The 12,250-nt window shown below is 60.1% G+C and overlaps 1 protein-coding gene across 1 annotated transcript in view; it reads right to left on the minus strand.

Moving 5' to 3' along the window:
* Window positions 1-1,444: 1,444 nt before the first annotated feature.
* The window catches only part of EMID1 (EMI domain containing 1), an 83,544-nt gene continuing 72,738 nt past the window's right edge, over window positions 1,445-12,250 (minus strand). The window contains exons 10-14 of the mRNA XM_077835323.1: window positions 11,969-12,058; window positions 10,411-10,463; window positions 10,022-10,084; window positions 8,433-8,477; window positions 1,445-1,801 (exon numbers count right to left, since the gene is read on the minus strand). Coding sequence (XP_077691449.1) covers window positions 1,445-1,801; window positions 8,433-8,477; window positions 10,022-10,084; window positions 10,411-10,463; window positions 11,969-12,058 — 608 coding nt within the window. The remainder of the gene's footprint in view (window positions 1,802-8,432; window positions 8,478-10,021; window positions 10,085-10,410; window positions 10,464-11,968; window positions 12,059-12,250) is intronic.

Below are 12,250 nucleotides of genomic sequence, written 5' to 3' on the forward strand. Positions count from 1 at the left end.
GCCGCTTGCGCAGTTAGCGGCAGGGTTGCACCGGGTGCTGGCTTCAGATGGACCTCTCCACAAATGACCCCAGACTTCCCTGCTTCTGGCCCGTCTCCCCATTTGACAGCAACTCTCCCAGTTGTTAGTGGGTGCTCAGGGCGCACAGGGAAGGGCGTACACAGCAGCCAGGACATCTGGGAGGTGGGGCAAGGGTGTGTGGCTGCTAGATAGGTTTTGGTTATGTCTCTCCCCTCCCTAGCCATCCTTAGCTGTGGGGATGCTGAGTTCCCTGACTGATCAAGGAGGTGGAGCAGGGAATGGAGGCCTGGCCCCCTGCCTACATCCAACCATGGCGACTGCCCCTTGGTGACACTTTGGCCTCCAGGGGAAAGATCCCTCCACGCTGGGGGAAGGTGCCCAGGGTGGGGCTGAGGATGCTGGAAGGGGACCTGCCTGAGGCCCAGCTGAAGCCCCACCCAGGGGTGGTAGCTGCCCCTGCTCCGGAAGAAGTGTTGCTCCAGGTAAAGCCTTTGTGGGGTAAGAAGCGGGCATGTGTTGGGTGCAGCTGAGCTGCCTGAACCAGCGAGCACTGCCTGGGGGCTAGGGTGCCCCCGCCTTAGTGGGGTCCAGCATCTCAGCCCCATCTCTGTGCACACTCACAGCAGCTGGCGTGGGGGCCTGACTGCTCCCCACATGCTTTGGGGGAAGAATGGGCTGGATGATGGAAGCCCCACAGCTGTTCCCTGGGCCTGAGACGGGCCTGGGTACTCTGAGATGGGGGATGGCCACATGGGTAATTACCCCCCTCAGGTGCCTTTGCTGAACACAGGCCAAGGGCAGGCTGGCTGCTGAGCCAGAGGGGCCCATGGCAGCCAAAGCCCAGCGCGGCAGCATTTGAGCAGGTGTACGCTCCATCCTGGCTCAGCCTGCTTAGCTTGGTTTTCAGTGGCCAGCCGGGTCACCCCACCTTGGTGCTCGTGTTCAGAGGTATGGGCAGAGCTGCCTCGCAATGCCAGCGCTGTTCAGGGGCTGCCGGGGCCCAAACCCGTACCGGGGTAACGGCCTGGTGGAGAGCCTGGCGCTGGGCAGCGCTACACCTGTCCCAGCAGCCCCTGCTCTGGGGATGGGTTCACTGGTGAAACGGCAGGAACTTGGCTCCACGGGAGCTGAGCCAATCCCTGGGGACTGGGAAGGGCCAAGGCACCATCCCCTGCACCCCCTCAGTGGGGGAGCCAAGACTGAATTCCTGGGGACTGCCCAGGATAAACCCTCTGCAGTTTGGGAGCAGAAGGGCGAGCGACGCCCTCTCTCCCATCCCTGCCAGGCTGGGGAGCTACAGGCCAAGGGCACCATGGAGACATCCCACACAATAGCACCTAGAGATAAAGAGCGCCCCTGCAGTACAATGAGGGGAGCATGGGGTAGGGGGTGCTGGAGACAGGAGGAGGCAGCCAGCAGGGGGTCAGTTAGTACACACATAACACTGGTTACAGGCCTCTTTCGAAAGAGCACAAATAAATACGTCATGACGGCGAGCCCCACGTCCTGGGACGGATCCTCGAGCGTTTCTTCGTGCGACAGTCCAGAGTGATGTGGGGGAGGGAAGGGAGAGTGCCCAAGGGGGCCTTAATGCTTGGGGAGATGACTCCCGCTCACACCCCGAGGGGTGGGCTGCCCCCTCTTCACTTGCTTTCATCCTCGGCCTTCTGGGCCAGCTGGCGTGGGACGATTCTGTAGGCTGCCAGCCTGTCGCGCTTGCCCCGGTGGAAGCTGGGGGCGCTAGTGGGGAAGGGTTCGGCGCCTGAACCTGGCTCTGGCTCTAGCAGGGGAAGGGAAGAAAAGCAGAGTCAAATCCAGCCGTTTCGCCACTGACACCCAACCAGGGAGTTTGGAAGAGCGCAGGGCATTGGCTCTGTTGACCACTGGAGTCAGTGTCCAGCTACTCCTTGGCCTTAGTGCGGTGCCAGCATACTCGTGGCCTAGGCAGAGCACCCAGCAGCCAGGTGCCTGCTGTGGTGCAGGCCGAAGCCCTGGGCGTGGGCTGGCCTCATGGGTTGGCCAGGTTCTGTCAGCCTCCCTGCCTTTGCGGACAGCAGCAGCGATAAAGCAGCAGAGTTCAGCCCCGAATCGCCCCGGATCCCAGGGTTTGGTTGTGCCATCGCCAAGGACAGGCCCAGTGTGGCCAGGCATGTGCCTGACACAGCAGAGGTGGCTGTTTCAGAAGAGCAGCCAAGGAGAGAATGGTGCCCTTATTTGAATCCATATGATGGAGCCAGGTTTTTTCCCAGGGAAAAGGGGGGGGGGCACAGTGCTGGTGCTCCTGGGGGGCCCTAAATTGGCTGGGGCCCCTGGGCTTGGGCCTGTGCATTAGTCTGCCACTGCCTGGAACCCTTTGGAGCCTGCCCTCCCGCGTGAAGGCGTATGTGGTCAGCAACAATGCAGCCACATGAGGCAACACTGGGCAGCAAAGCGGGAGATTCCGGCTCAGCTCTGGGCTCTGGCTTCCCCTTCCAGGTCTGGGAGAGGCTGTTTGTCACTTCACATCCCCGCTCTCCAGCCAGGTGAGGTATGCGGCATGTAGACAAAGGAGTCAAGGCCCGCTCCTCATGGGGACCTTCATGGGTCTGTGTCTAAGTGCTCACTCTCCACTGCAGTCACTACAGGGGGCGAGAGAACAGGGGAATGCTCCAAGCTAAGCAGTTGGCTGGGGATGGCAGGCGACCACAGAACCCATGTTAATGCAGCACCTCCTGGGCTCAGCCAGGCTCTGGTGCTGATGGCTCCGCCGGGCTCAGAGCTCGGGGGCTACCTGGTTAGATGGCGTTCACGCTACAGCCTCTGCAATGGCAGCTGAGAGGAGCGTTGATGACAATGGGGGGCGGGATTCTGCTCCCACGGAAGCCAGCACAAGCTAGGCTTTAGACTCTGCAGGAAGTGGCCAGAAGACCCTGCTGTGGTGGGCTTGGCACTTCCAGCCCATTACACTGATCATCTGCACCTGCGATTTTCCAGCATCCCTGGCCACAGGCAGGTAACACACATTGCGGAGGACCATGATCAAGGCAGCATCTATTCCCGTACAGAGCCGTTTGTCGTGCCCTTTCTCCTGCAGGGCAGAGGAAAGGAAACCCTCCTCCAAGCTAAACCACGAATGGTCAGTGCACCTGAGTGACACCCAGTGCAGACGCCCAAGGCACTCTTGTGCCATAGCTCATGCTGCAAAGTGCCAATGGCACCGCGAGAGGAGGAGCCCCACAGAGCTGCAGGACAGACCCATGCAGACGTGCCCTGCAGTCTGAGTTAGGGATGCCCCATTCGTGGCTTCAAGTACTAGCACCTCTCCCCATCCCCAGCTGGCAGTTACGAGACAGGAAGGGTTGTATCAGCACCTAACTGGAATCCCAACCATCTGGCTCCAAACACACAGAGGAGTTGTCATCCACAGACTCGGCATGCAAAGGGGAGCCCACGGATACAACGGGGTCCCTGTCAAAGGGCTGGCTCCGAGCGGCCCAGCCATTCAAGGAGTCCAGCTCACACAGTTCAGAAATCATGCTGAGGAAGAACAGAGTAGGAAAAGTTGAGCCTCTTGTTACCTGGCCAGATGATGGCTTCCAGCAAGGTGACCCTTCTAGCCAGGAGCTCCAGCTGGGCCTGCTGCTGTAGGAAGGATTGTAAGCTAATGGCCTAGTGGAGATCGAGAAGAGCACAGAGTGCGAATTCATTCACCCTCGATGGGGGAAGGGAGGGGGATCCGTCACTGAGGGCTGAGTCAGGGAACCAGGACAGCAGCTTGGAGGCCTGGGGGAGGAACTTCCTCTGTGAGGAGAAGGGATCCCCAAGGGATCTCAGATGGCTCCAGCCAGGCGATTGCTCCTGTACGCCCTTTGGAGGATGGGTGCTTTGCACAGGTAAATGCTCTCCCCTCTCTCCCTGCTGTCAGGGCCAGCAGGCCGTTCTGAGGAGCAGGAGGCAGGTTCCATGCTGTTGGATGCACACCACCAGGCTCCAGGGGAGAAGGCTGCAAGGCTCTCACCAGGAGAAGACAGGGTCAGACCTCTAGCTCCCATTGAACTCAGAGTCCAGGTGGGAACAGAGAGAATCCTTTACTCCTGCACTCAGATCCGTCCCCCTGAACAGGGAGCAGCTCTGGGGTTCCCTACCTCTCCTGGCTCCCTCTGCTCAGCCAGCACTTGCCTCCTCTTTCGGGCCCTCCCAGAATGTTATGCTGTTGTGGGAGCTCCCCTGCTGCATCCGTGGGTGAACCCCACCCCCCAGGCCTCCTGCTTTCCTTTCCTATCAACTTCTCTCCCGCCTCCTCACGTCCCTCAGCCCTGATCATTACTCCAAGAGCTGCGGGAGGCAGTGGCTGGGAAAGGTCCGGCACAAAATGAAGGGATTCTGATGTGGCAGCCCCATAAATGACCCCAGTCCTTTCACCATTAAAGGGCACCAACCTGGATGCCACTGGGGACCGAGGGGCTGTTTTTAGTTAATCCTTAAAAATATTTCAATGTCATTTTAAAGGTGCTTCTCCTCTGCCCAAGAGAGCCTCTGCCATGTGTCCAGGGTGTAGGTGCCTTGGTGCAGGGGCCATCTTTTCACTGGGAACCTGTACAGCACCCAGCACAATGGGGCCCCAACACAAATATTAAACCACCATAAGAGAAAGGAAAATCTGTAATTAACAATCCCGTCAGCCTGCTGCCACTAGGGGGCATTCTCCAACTGCAGGCAGATCCCTGGGGAACGCCCCAGTACTCAGTCCCTAGCCATGCCCCGCAGGTCCATTCACCGCAGTGGGAGCTGCCCCTTCCCCACTGAGTACAGATGCATCCAAGCGGCCCGTCCCCACAGCGCTGGTCTAGCTGCACTCCCTGGCGATGTCAGTGCCTGGGTGCGTGGGTTGGGGTTTGGGAGTATGCTGTTGTCCTGGTTCCCGTGACCCTCCCCCACTGCGGGGGAGGTCTGGGATTTTCCTCCTCCAGCAGCTCCAGGACATCAGCAGGTGGGAGGCCACTGTGAGGCCATCAAAGCCTGGGTTTCCACAGTTGCCCTAAGCCCTGTTGAAGCGGAATGATGTCATCTTAGGCAACACTGCCGACCCACATGGCAGGCGGACTAAATCCCACCGGCTGCCATCAACAAACAGGCAAAGCTCCCAGTGCAGGGAGGTGTGGGGACAGCAAGCCCCAGCCCCAGCCCACCCCACAGCCTGACTCACTGGCCCTCCTCGCACCATGGGGCTGTGCAGTACCGTGGGCTGGAAGCAGGGAGCACTGTTTGTGTGGTGGCAGCGTGCGTGGGCGCTCCCGCGTCCTGCTCTGCCCCTCGCTGGGAGCTCAGCCCCACACCAGCAGCCTGGAATTCTGTCCTCCTGTCTGTCTCTACTCACCATAAAGCCCAATCATTGTTTCCAAGATTAAAACCCTTTCAGCTAAAATCTTCAAAGCCTCTCGGAGCTGGTGTAACCCCTCCCCCTGTGGACGAAAGAGACAGATCCAGCCGTGAAGGGAATGCCCGCGGATGCACTCCGACCCCCGGGACCTCAGGCAAAGTGGGGGGGAAAGAAGAGGGATGAATAGCCCAGCCGCCCTCTCTCGAGGGGGTGTGGGCAGCTGGTTAAAAAGCCCCTCCTGCCCCAGCTGGGCACTGACATAACAGGCATGCACATGCTGACCCTCAGGGAGCAGGCTGGGCTGGGTGGCATTCTGTAGCATTCACCTGGCACAGCTCATGACAAACACACATGCTGCTGGAGAGGGAAGAGCTAGGTCAGCTCATGAGGGACACAGGAAGAGCCAGAGTCTCAGATTAAGCAGCAGCCCTCTGGCTGAATCCCATCGCTGGCCACTATCCCCTGTCCCTTCCCCCCACCCCTGCAGGTGCGAGTGCAGCCCATCCAGGTAGCCCCAGCTCACCAAGCCCCATGATCCCTCGTGCAGCATGGCTGCCATGCCCCGGCCTAGAGTTGGCTGCATTTCAGAGCTTGGGGGAAGGGACTGCTGAGTGCGCAGCCAGCCACGGGCTTGGGGGGCTCAGGAAATGCAGTAGCCTTTGGAACAGTCTAAACTGCTGCCTGTTCTGGCTCCAGAGCACCACTCTGCGCTGTCCGCGTTCCCACAAGGACCCTGGCAAAGCGCTGCACTGGGGCCCTGCACTGCAGGGTGGCCTCACCCATTGCACCCCTCACTCATCTCTGCTGTAGTCCCCAGGCGGGAATAGCTGGGAGCGCAGTGCTCATGTTGGCCTGCAGGGGCTGCTGTTGGGCCACACCAGGATTCTCACCCTGGGGCTGCCTCCAGGGGGCTTGCACCTCAAGACCCCCATTTTGTCTCCTGGCTGTGTCAGCTGATGGGGTTCAAGCCGGGACAAGGCTCTTCACACCCCTCAGATGCTGGTCTGCCCCAAGCTGGTTCTGGGCTTTGAAAGGCTGGATGCTGCTGCAGCCCCTGCAATCCCTCCTGGCTTCCCTAGCATCCAAGTGCCCCGGGAATGTCCCTGGGATAGGGAAGGGGAGGCACCCAGAGCAGATCTCGGTTCCTGCTCCCCAAAGCAACCACCCTTCTTCCTCCTCCGCCCACAGAGATTCACTGCCAGCGGGTCCGGCGCCAGCGGGTCCGTGTGAGGGGCTAGCATTGGCTCTGCACTTCCAAGTGCAGGGTGGGGGTGGTGAGAGACGGGGATGGGAGCCATGCAGTCAGGGACATTAAGGAGACAAGGAGGGGCTAGCTGGTACCTGTCAGCCAATGATCGGGGGGCGGGAGCCAGGCAGGGCTGTCCCAGCAGCACGAAAGGACAGCTGCTAGCCTTGTGCCGGGGCAGAGTGGGGGGCACGCAGGGAGTGGAGAGGATGCATGCTGCAGGTTAGGAGCAGGACTCCCTGCAGCCAGCAGGCAGATGGAGACACATGTAAAGAGAGGTTCCCACAGCTGTATCAATCGCTAACCCCACAACCAGGATGAGGGGGGCCGGAAGCCCTGGCACCACCCACTTCTCTGGGCCAGCCCTGCCCTGCGGCTCCACGCAGTCCAGGCACTGTGGGGACAGATCCAGCTTCACCATCGGCACGAATATTCACACTGGCCTGGTGGGGTCCCGTACTGTGAGCCGGTCCCCTGGCGCTGGCCCCAGCCCCCATTCCCAGAGAGGCCTTCCCAGCTTTGCGCAAAGGGATAGAAGTGGGAGGTGCCAATGTCTCCAGCAGACACGGCCCCGAGAGCGGAAGGGCTGAGGAGTGGGCCCCAGGGATGGGGGGTGATGATGGGAAAGATCCCAGGGGGTGAGGGGGGTGGGGAAGAAATGGAGCATGAGAGAGACAGAAAGAGAGAAAGATGGATGGGGCATGGGCTGAGCTCCAGAGGGACCAGGGTGCTCAGTCAGGGCTGCCACCATGTCCCCCTCCCCAGTCAGCATGGCCTGGCCACAGCCCCCAGATCCCACCGAAGCTGGAGCAGGTAAGGGGAAACAAGCCATGGCCTTTGGCTCCATGCCACAACCTGCCAGCATCATTAATTCCCCTCCGCGGGGCCATCCCGGTGGCAACCTGGCAGATCCCAGCAGCCCGTCTCCTCTTCGGAGCTACACTGCCATCATCCATCCATGCGGCTTCCCCAACCTGGCAGCCACTTCCTCTCCTGGCACCTATGCCGAGCCCCACCCTGCTTGGCAGCTTGGAATGGCACTGCTGACCTTTCATCCCATCCCGGCCCGCATGGCGAGCCCCCCTGCAGCAGCCAGGGCTGAAGGCTTGGCCAGCTGTGAACGTGTCTGTGTACGAGAGGCGACGGGAGGCCCAGGCTAGAGCCTGGTTCAGGATTGGCAGGCGGGGGAGGTCAGGCTGAAATGGGCCCAAAGCTTTCCCCCGCCATGCCCGGTGTGGCAGCGATGGCAGTGGAAAGGCCCAGAAGTAGCTGGGCGTCATGCGGGGCGTCCCATGGAAGGGGCCAGGTCCAGAGACTGGCAGGCCAGCTGGGCCTCCAGCGGACGGGAGGAGGGCGCGCCTGGCCACAGCCCTGCCAGGGACGTTTCCACGGTGAGGGGGATGGAACGTGGAGCGCCACAGCGCCATGGCGGGGGGATGCGCCCTGCAGACTCGAGGGAGCCCCGGCTTCAGGCAGGGCAGGTTTCTGCTCTCCTAGGAGGGGGCGCTCGCGGGCAGGGCAGGGGGGTTCCAAGCAGCCTCTGGGCCATGAGGGGAGAGAAGCGGCTCTGTGGTCCCGTCCGCTGCACATGGGACACCGCATTACCCAGGGATGTCAAGGGGAGGCCCCAGCACTGCCTCTCTGGCCCCCGGAGCCTGGCGGAGCAGGCTCTGTCTATGGGGCTGAGGGGTTGTGGCAGGATGCTGCAATGCAAAGCCCTATGCCCCCCCGGGAGGCTGGTGCCAGTTCCGGGTGCAGTGTGCAGAACAGCAGTGGGTGAGCGAGCTGCTGGTGCCCTGTGCTTACCCAGGTGCCCTTCTCCCCCTGCTCGCCTTTTGGACCCAGCTGCCCCTGAAACAGAGACAAGAGAGATGCCAGCGTGAGCCGGAGCCAGCCCAGGGCTGCTGACACAAGGGGCACCCGAGGATGAGAAGCCTGGGTGGGAGGGGACAGAAGAGGCCTGCTGGGAGGGGCGTACGGGAAGGATTCACCCTTCCCCAGAGTGGAGAGCACAGGGCACACCCCAGCATGAGGAGGGACATCTTCCCAGTGTGGGACAGGGAGCCCTGGGGTGAGGGGCATAGACAGCCATCTCCAAGCGTGGGGCGGGGGCTCTGGGGTGGGGGGGACACAGACAGCTCTCTCCCTGCGTGGCTCGGGGGCTCTGGGGGAGAAGGGGCACAGACAGCCCTCTCCCAACATGGGGCGGGGGGCTCTGGGGTGGGGGACACAGAGAGCCCTCTCCCAGCGTGGGTTGCGGGGCTCTGAGGGACAGGGGGCACAGACAGCCTCTCCCAGCATGGGGCGGGGGGCTCTGGGAGTGAGGGGCACAGACAGCCTCTCCCAGCGTGGGGTGCGGGGCTTTGGGTGTGGGCTGTGGGGCATGAGGAGTGGCCCCTCCCCATGTAGGCCGTGGGGCTCTGGAATCTTGGATCGGGGCTCCCCCCCCAACATACAGAGCACTGGAATGGATTTGAGGGATCAAGCCCCACAACATACACGGTCCCCATCCAGGCCTCTGCTCCCAGGAGAGCCAGGAGGGCCCTAGAGAGAGAAGGCAGCGAGTGCCTGGCTGTGGCCTGGCACGCTGCCCCAGCCCCTCCGGCATCTCACAGACAGCCAGGCCTCTGAGTAAGGAGCAGGGGACCGGCACATGGATTTTGGGCAGACCCCTGCCCCTCGTGTGCCTGTTCGTCTGGCACACCACCGCCCACTTGTGGAGTTCACTCCCGTGAACCCGAGAAGCGTCTCTGCCATCCCCAGGGTGGCAGGGCACCGCCTGGGAATGGATGGATGGGGAAAGCCGTTTTTCTCCCTCTGCTAGTAGAGGCAGCACCGCCATCCTTGGAGGTGGAAGGGGTCCCCGATGGAGCCCTGGCACCGTCCCTGCCTCTGTGCCCAAGCCTGTCCCAGGAGGGGAACGTTGTCTCCATGGCCTCTCTGCCCAAGCTGCCAGCGAAGAAGCTGGTTGTAGTGGCAGAGACAGGCATGTGTCCAGCAACCCACCTCGTCTCAGACAGGCCCCTGGACAGGACCCCAGTCTGAGAGCGAAGGGTCTGCGCTCTGACCCACTTGACAGTCACGGAGCCAGGGAGCTGCTCCTGCGAGCGGTAAACCCTCCACCCACCAGGGCTGAGCTCCAGCCTCTGGCAATGGCCTGGGAAGTGGTCTGGTGGCAGGGGCTGGCTGGGCCATCGCCCTGCAAGACATAGGCAGTGCCCGCTGGACCAGCCCAGAGCAACACCAGTGTCTGCACCTGGCCTTGCAAAGGCAGAATGCCCCTGCTCCACCATTGCCCCTGCCCTCAGCCTTGCCCCGTGCACCCCTCTGCAGCCCTGTCCCCTCACACACGGCCCTGGCTACTAGCCGCGCGGCAGGGGCTGGGGGTCACTCACTCTGTCTCCTTTCTCCCCTGGGGGACCGGCGGCTCCGTCAGCACCTGGCTCTCCGGGTAACCCCTGCACAGCAACAATGACAGCATCAGCATCCTGGTTTCAGGGGCTGCTCTCCCCAGCCTGGCCACAGCCTAGCTGGCACCACTGGAGGGGGCTGGCTCCAGATACCCAGGTGATGGGGGGTTCTTGTGTATCCAGGAGAGGGAGGGCAGTTCTTGAGTGCCATGGGGAGGGGAGAAGGGGTCTCATGTACTCAGGGCAGGGGTGACTTGGGGAAGCAGATCACATACCCATCCCAACAGGAGAGATAAGATACTCAGGCCCTGCCCCCCACCCCATAGGCAGCTCCCTGTGCCCCCTGCCTCTTTTCCCCCAGATACAGCACTTACATCGCGCCCTGGAGGGCCTGGTAGCCCAACTGGCCCTGGGGGGCCCAGAGGACCTGGAACAAGAGGAGCAGAACACACTGTGTAATTATGCCCCATATTCTTCATAATAATATAATTCTGATATGAGTATGACATAATTATGATGTATTTTGTGCAAAATGAGGCATGTGACATATCATTGGAAAGTTATGATTTACGGAATATGATTATCTTATTTGTATGCATGTATCATTTTGGTATCTGAAGTTAGGAATATTGTATATGCACCTATTACAAATGTGTTTACACCTGGGGAACGCCCACTAGACAGAATGCAGTTTAGATGGCTGGCTAGGATAGGCCATTAGGGGAGAACAATAGGTCTCAGAAGATGCTAATCTCCCACTGGGAAGCCTTCCTGGCGACGCTACAAACAGCCTCTGAATCATGGCTGTGGTGGCCCTAGAGGGACATGTGACCAAGTCACTTGGTACTGGACTCCATCATAATGCTAGTGTTTTTCCACTGACCGGGTGTGGGAGTCAAAGGGTTCCCGCCACATGCAAACATTATTTAAGGCAGGGGAGTGACATCATTGTGGTTTGTTCTTCACTGACTCCCCACCCAAGAAAGAGGATGGCTGGAAACACAGGAGAACAAAAGGACGGAGCTGGGGAGAAGGGCTGAGCCCAGGCTGGGAAGAGGTCTGGCCTGTGAAAGGGATCCCTGGAGTTTTAAGCTGCAAGCAAGAGCAGCCAGCCTTCAAGACTCTCTGCAATCTGCCTAAAACAACATTTAGGGTGAGAAGCTGTTACATGTATCCAATTTCTTTAGTATATTAAGCTTAGATTGTGTATTTGTTCTATTTGCTGGGTAATCTGCTTTGATCTGTTTGCTATCCCTTATAATCATTTAAAATCTACCTTTTGTAGTTAATAAACTTGTTTTGTTTTGTCTAAGGCCAGTGTGTGGAAATCATAACTTGGGGCAGAAAGCTGTTGCATATCTCTCTCCACATTGAGGGAGGGGGCAAATTTCACGAGCTTACGCTGTACAGTTCTCTGAGCGGCACAAGATGGTGAAATTTTGGGTCTACACTCCAGAGTGGGGTGTGCACTTGAGTACAGCACTTCAGTTCTTTAGCTGAGCCTTCCCATGCAGAGCTGATCTCAGCATCTGTGTGTCCCCCTACTTGTATGTGTGCTGTAAAATGCAGTCTGAAGCCTGGGGAAGGGCTTGATAGGCTGCATAGCAGTACAGTGTAAAGGGAGCCCAGGCTGGTGGGTCAGGTGGGCTCAGTGGTACCCCAGTTCCAAATGGCACCCTGAGGGTGGCACCCCCTCGGCTGGCAGCACCAGGCTCATATCCCTGCTGTTATGCCCAACCATCGATGGCACATTCCCAAGGGATGTGTATCCCTCAGCTTGGAATTCCTTGTGCCAGCCTTGCCGTGGGCAAAGTCCATCCCGTAAAGCCCCATGGAGGCCGTGGGGGACTACAGGGAGACCTCCACTGGATGGGGTAACCAGCGACCTGGACATCAGAGCGCCAGTGAGGAACGGGGAGGAGGGGAACTTACCTATTGGCCCTGAAGGCCCTGGGGGTCCCGCAGGCCCCATAGTGCCAACGCTGTCAGATTCAGTGAAGGTGTTTGACAGAAGCGGGTCCCCTAGGACATGGAGGGAGGAGAGATTAGAGGGGACTGCCAGGCGGTGCTGGCTTATAAGGACTCTGAGGAGCCCCTTTTTCCTCCTGGAGCCACAGTGAAATGGGCCCAACATCCCTTAGCATGGGCCAACTGCACAGCCAGACTGGGCCCAGTTCAGCCGCTTGCTCAGCGAGATTTGGGCAGAGGGCCAGA

Source organism: Eretmochelys imbricata, chromosome 15 (genome assembly GCF_965152235.1).
Source record: "Eretmochelys imbricata isolate rEreImb1 chromosome 15, rEreImb1.hap1, whole genome shotgun sequence".
Lineage (NCBI taxonomy): Eukaryota > Metazoa > Chordata > Testudines > Cheloniidae > Eretmochelys > Eretmochelys imbricata.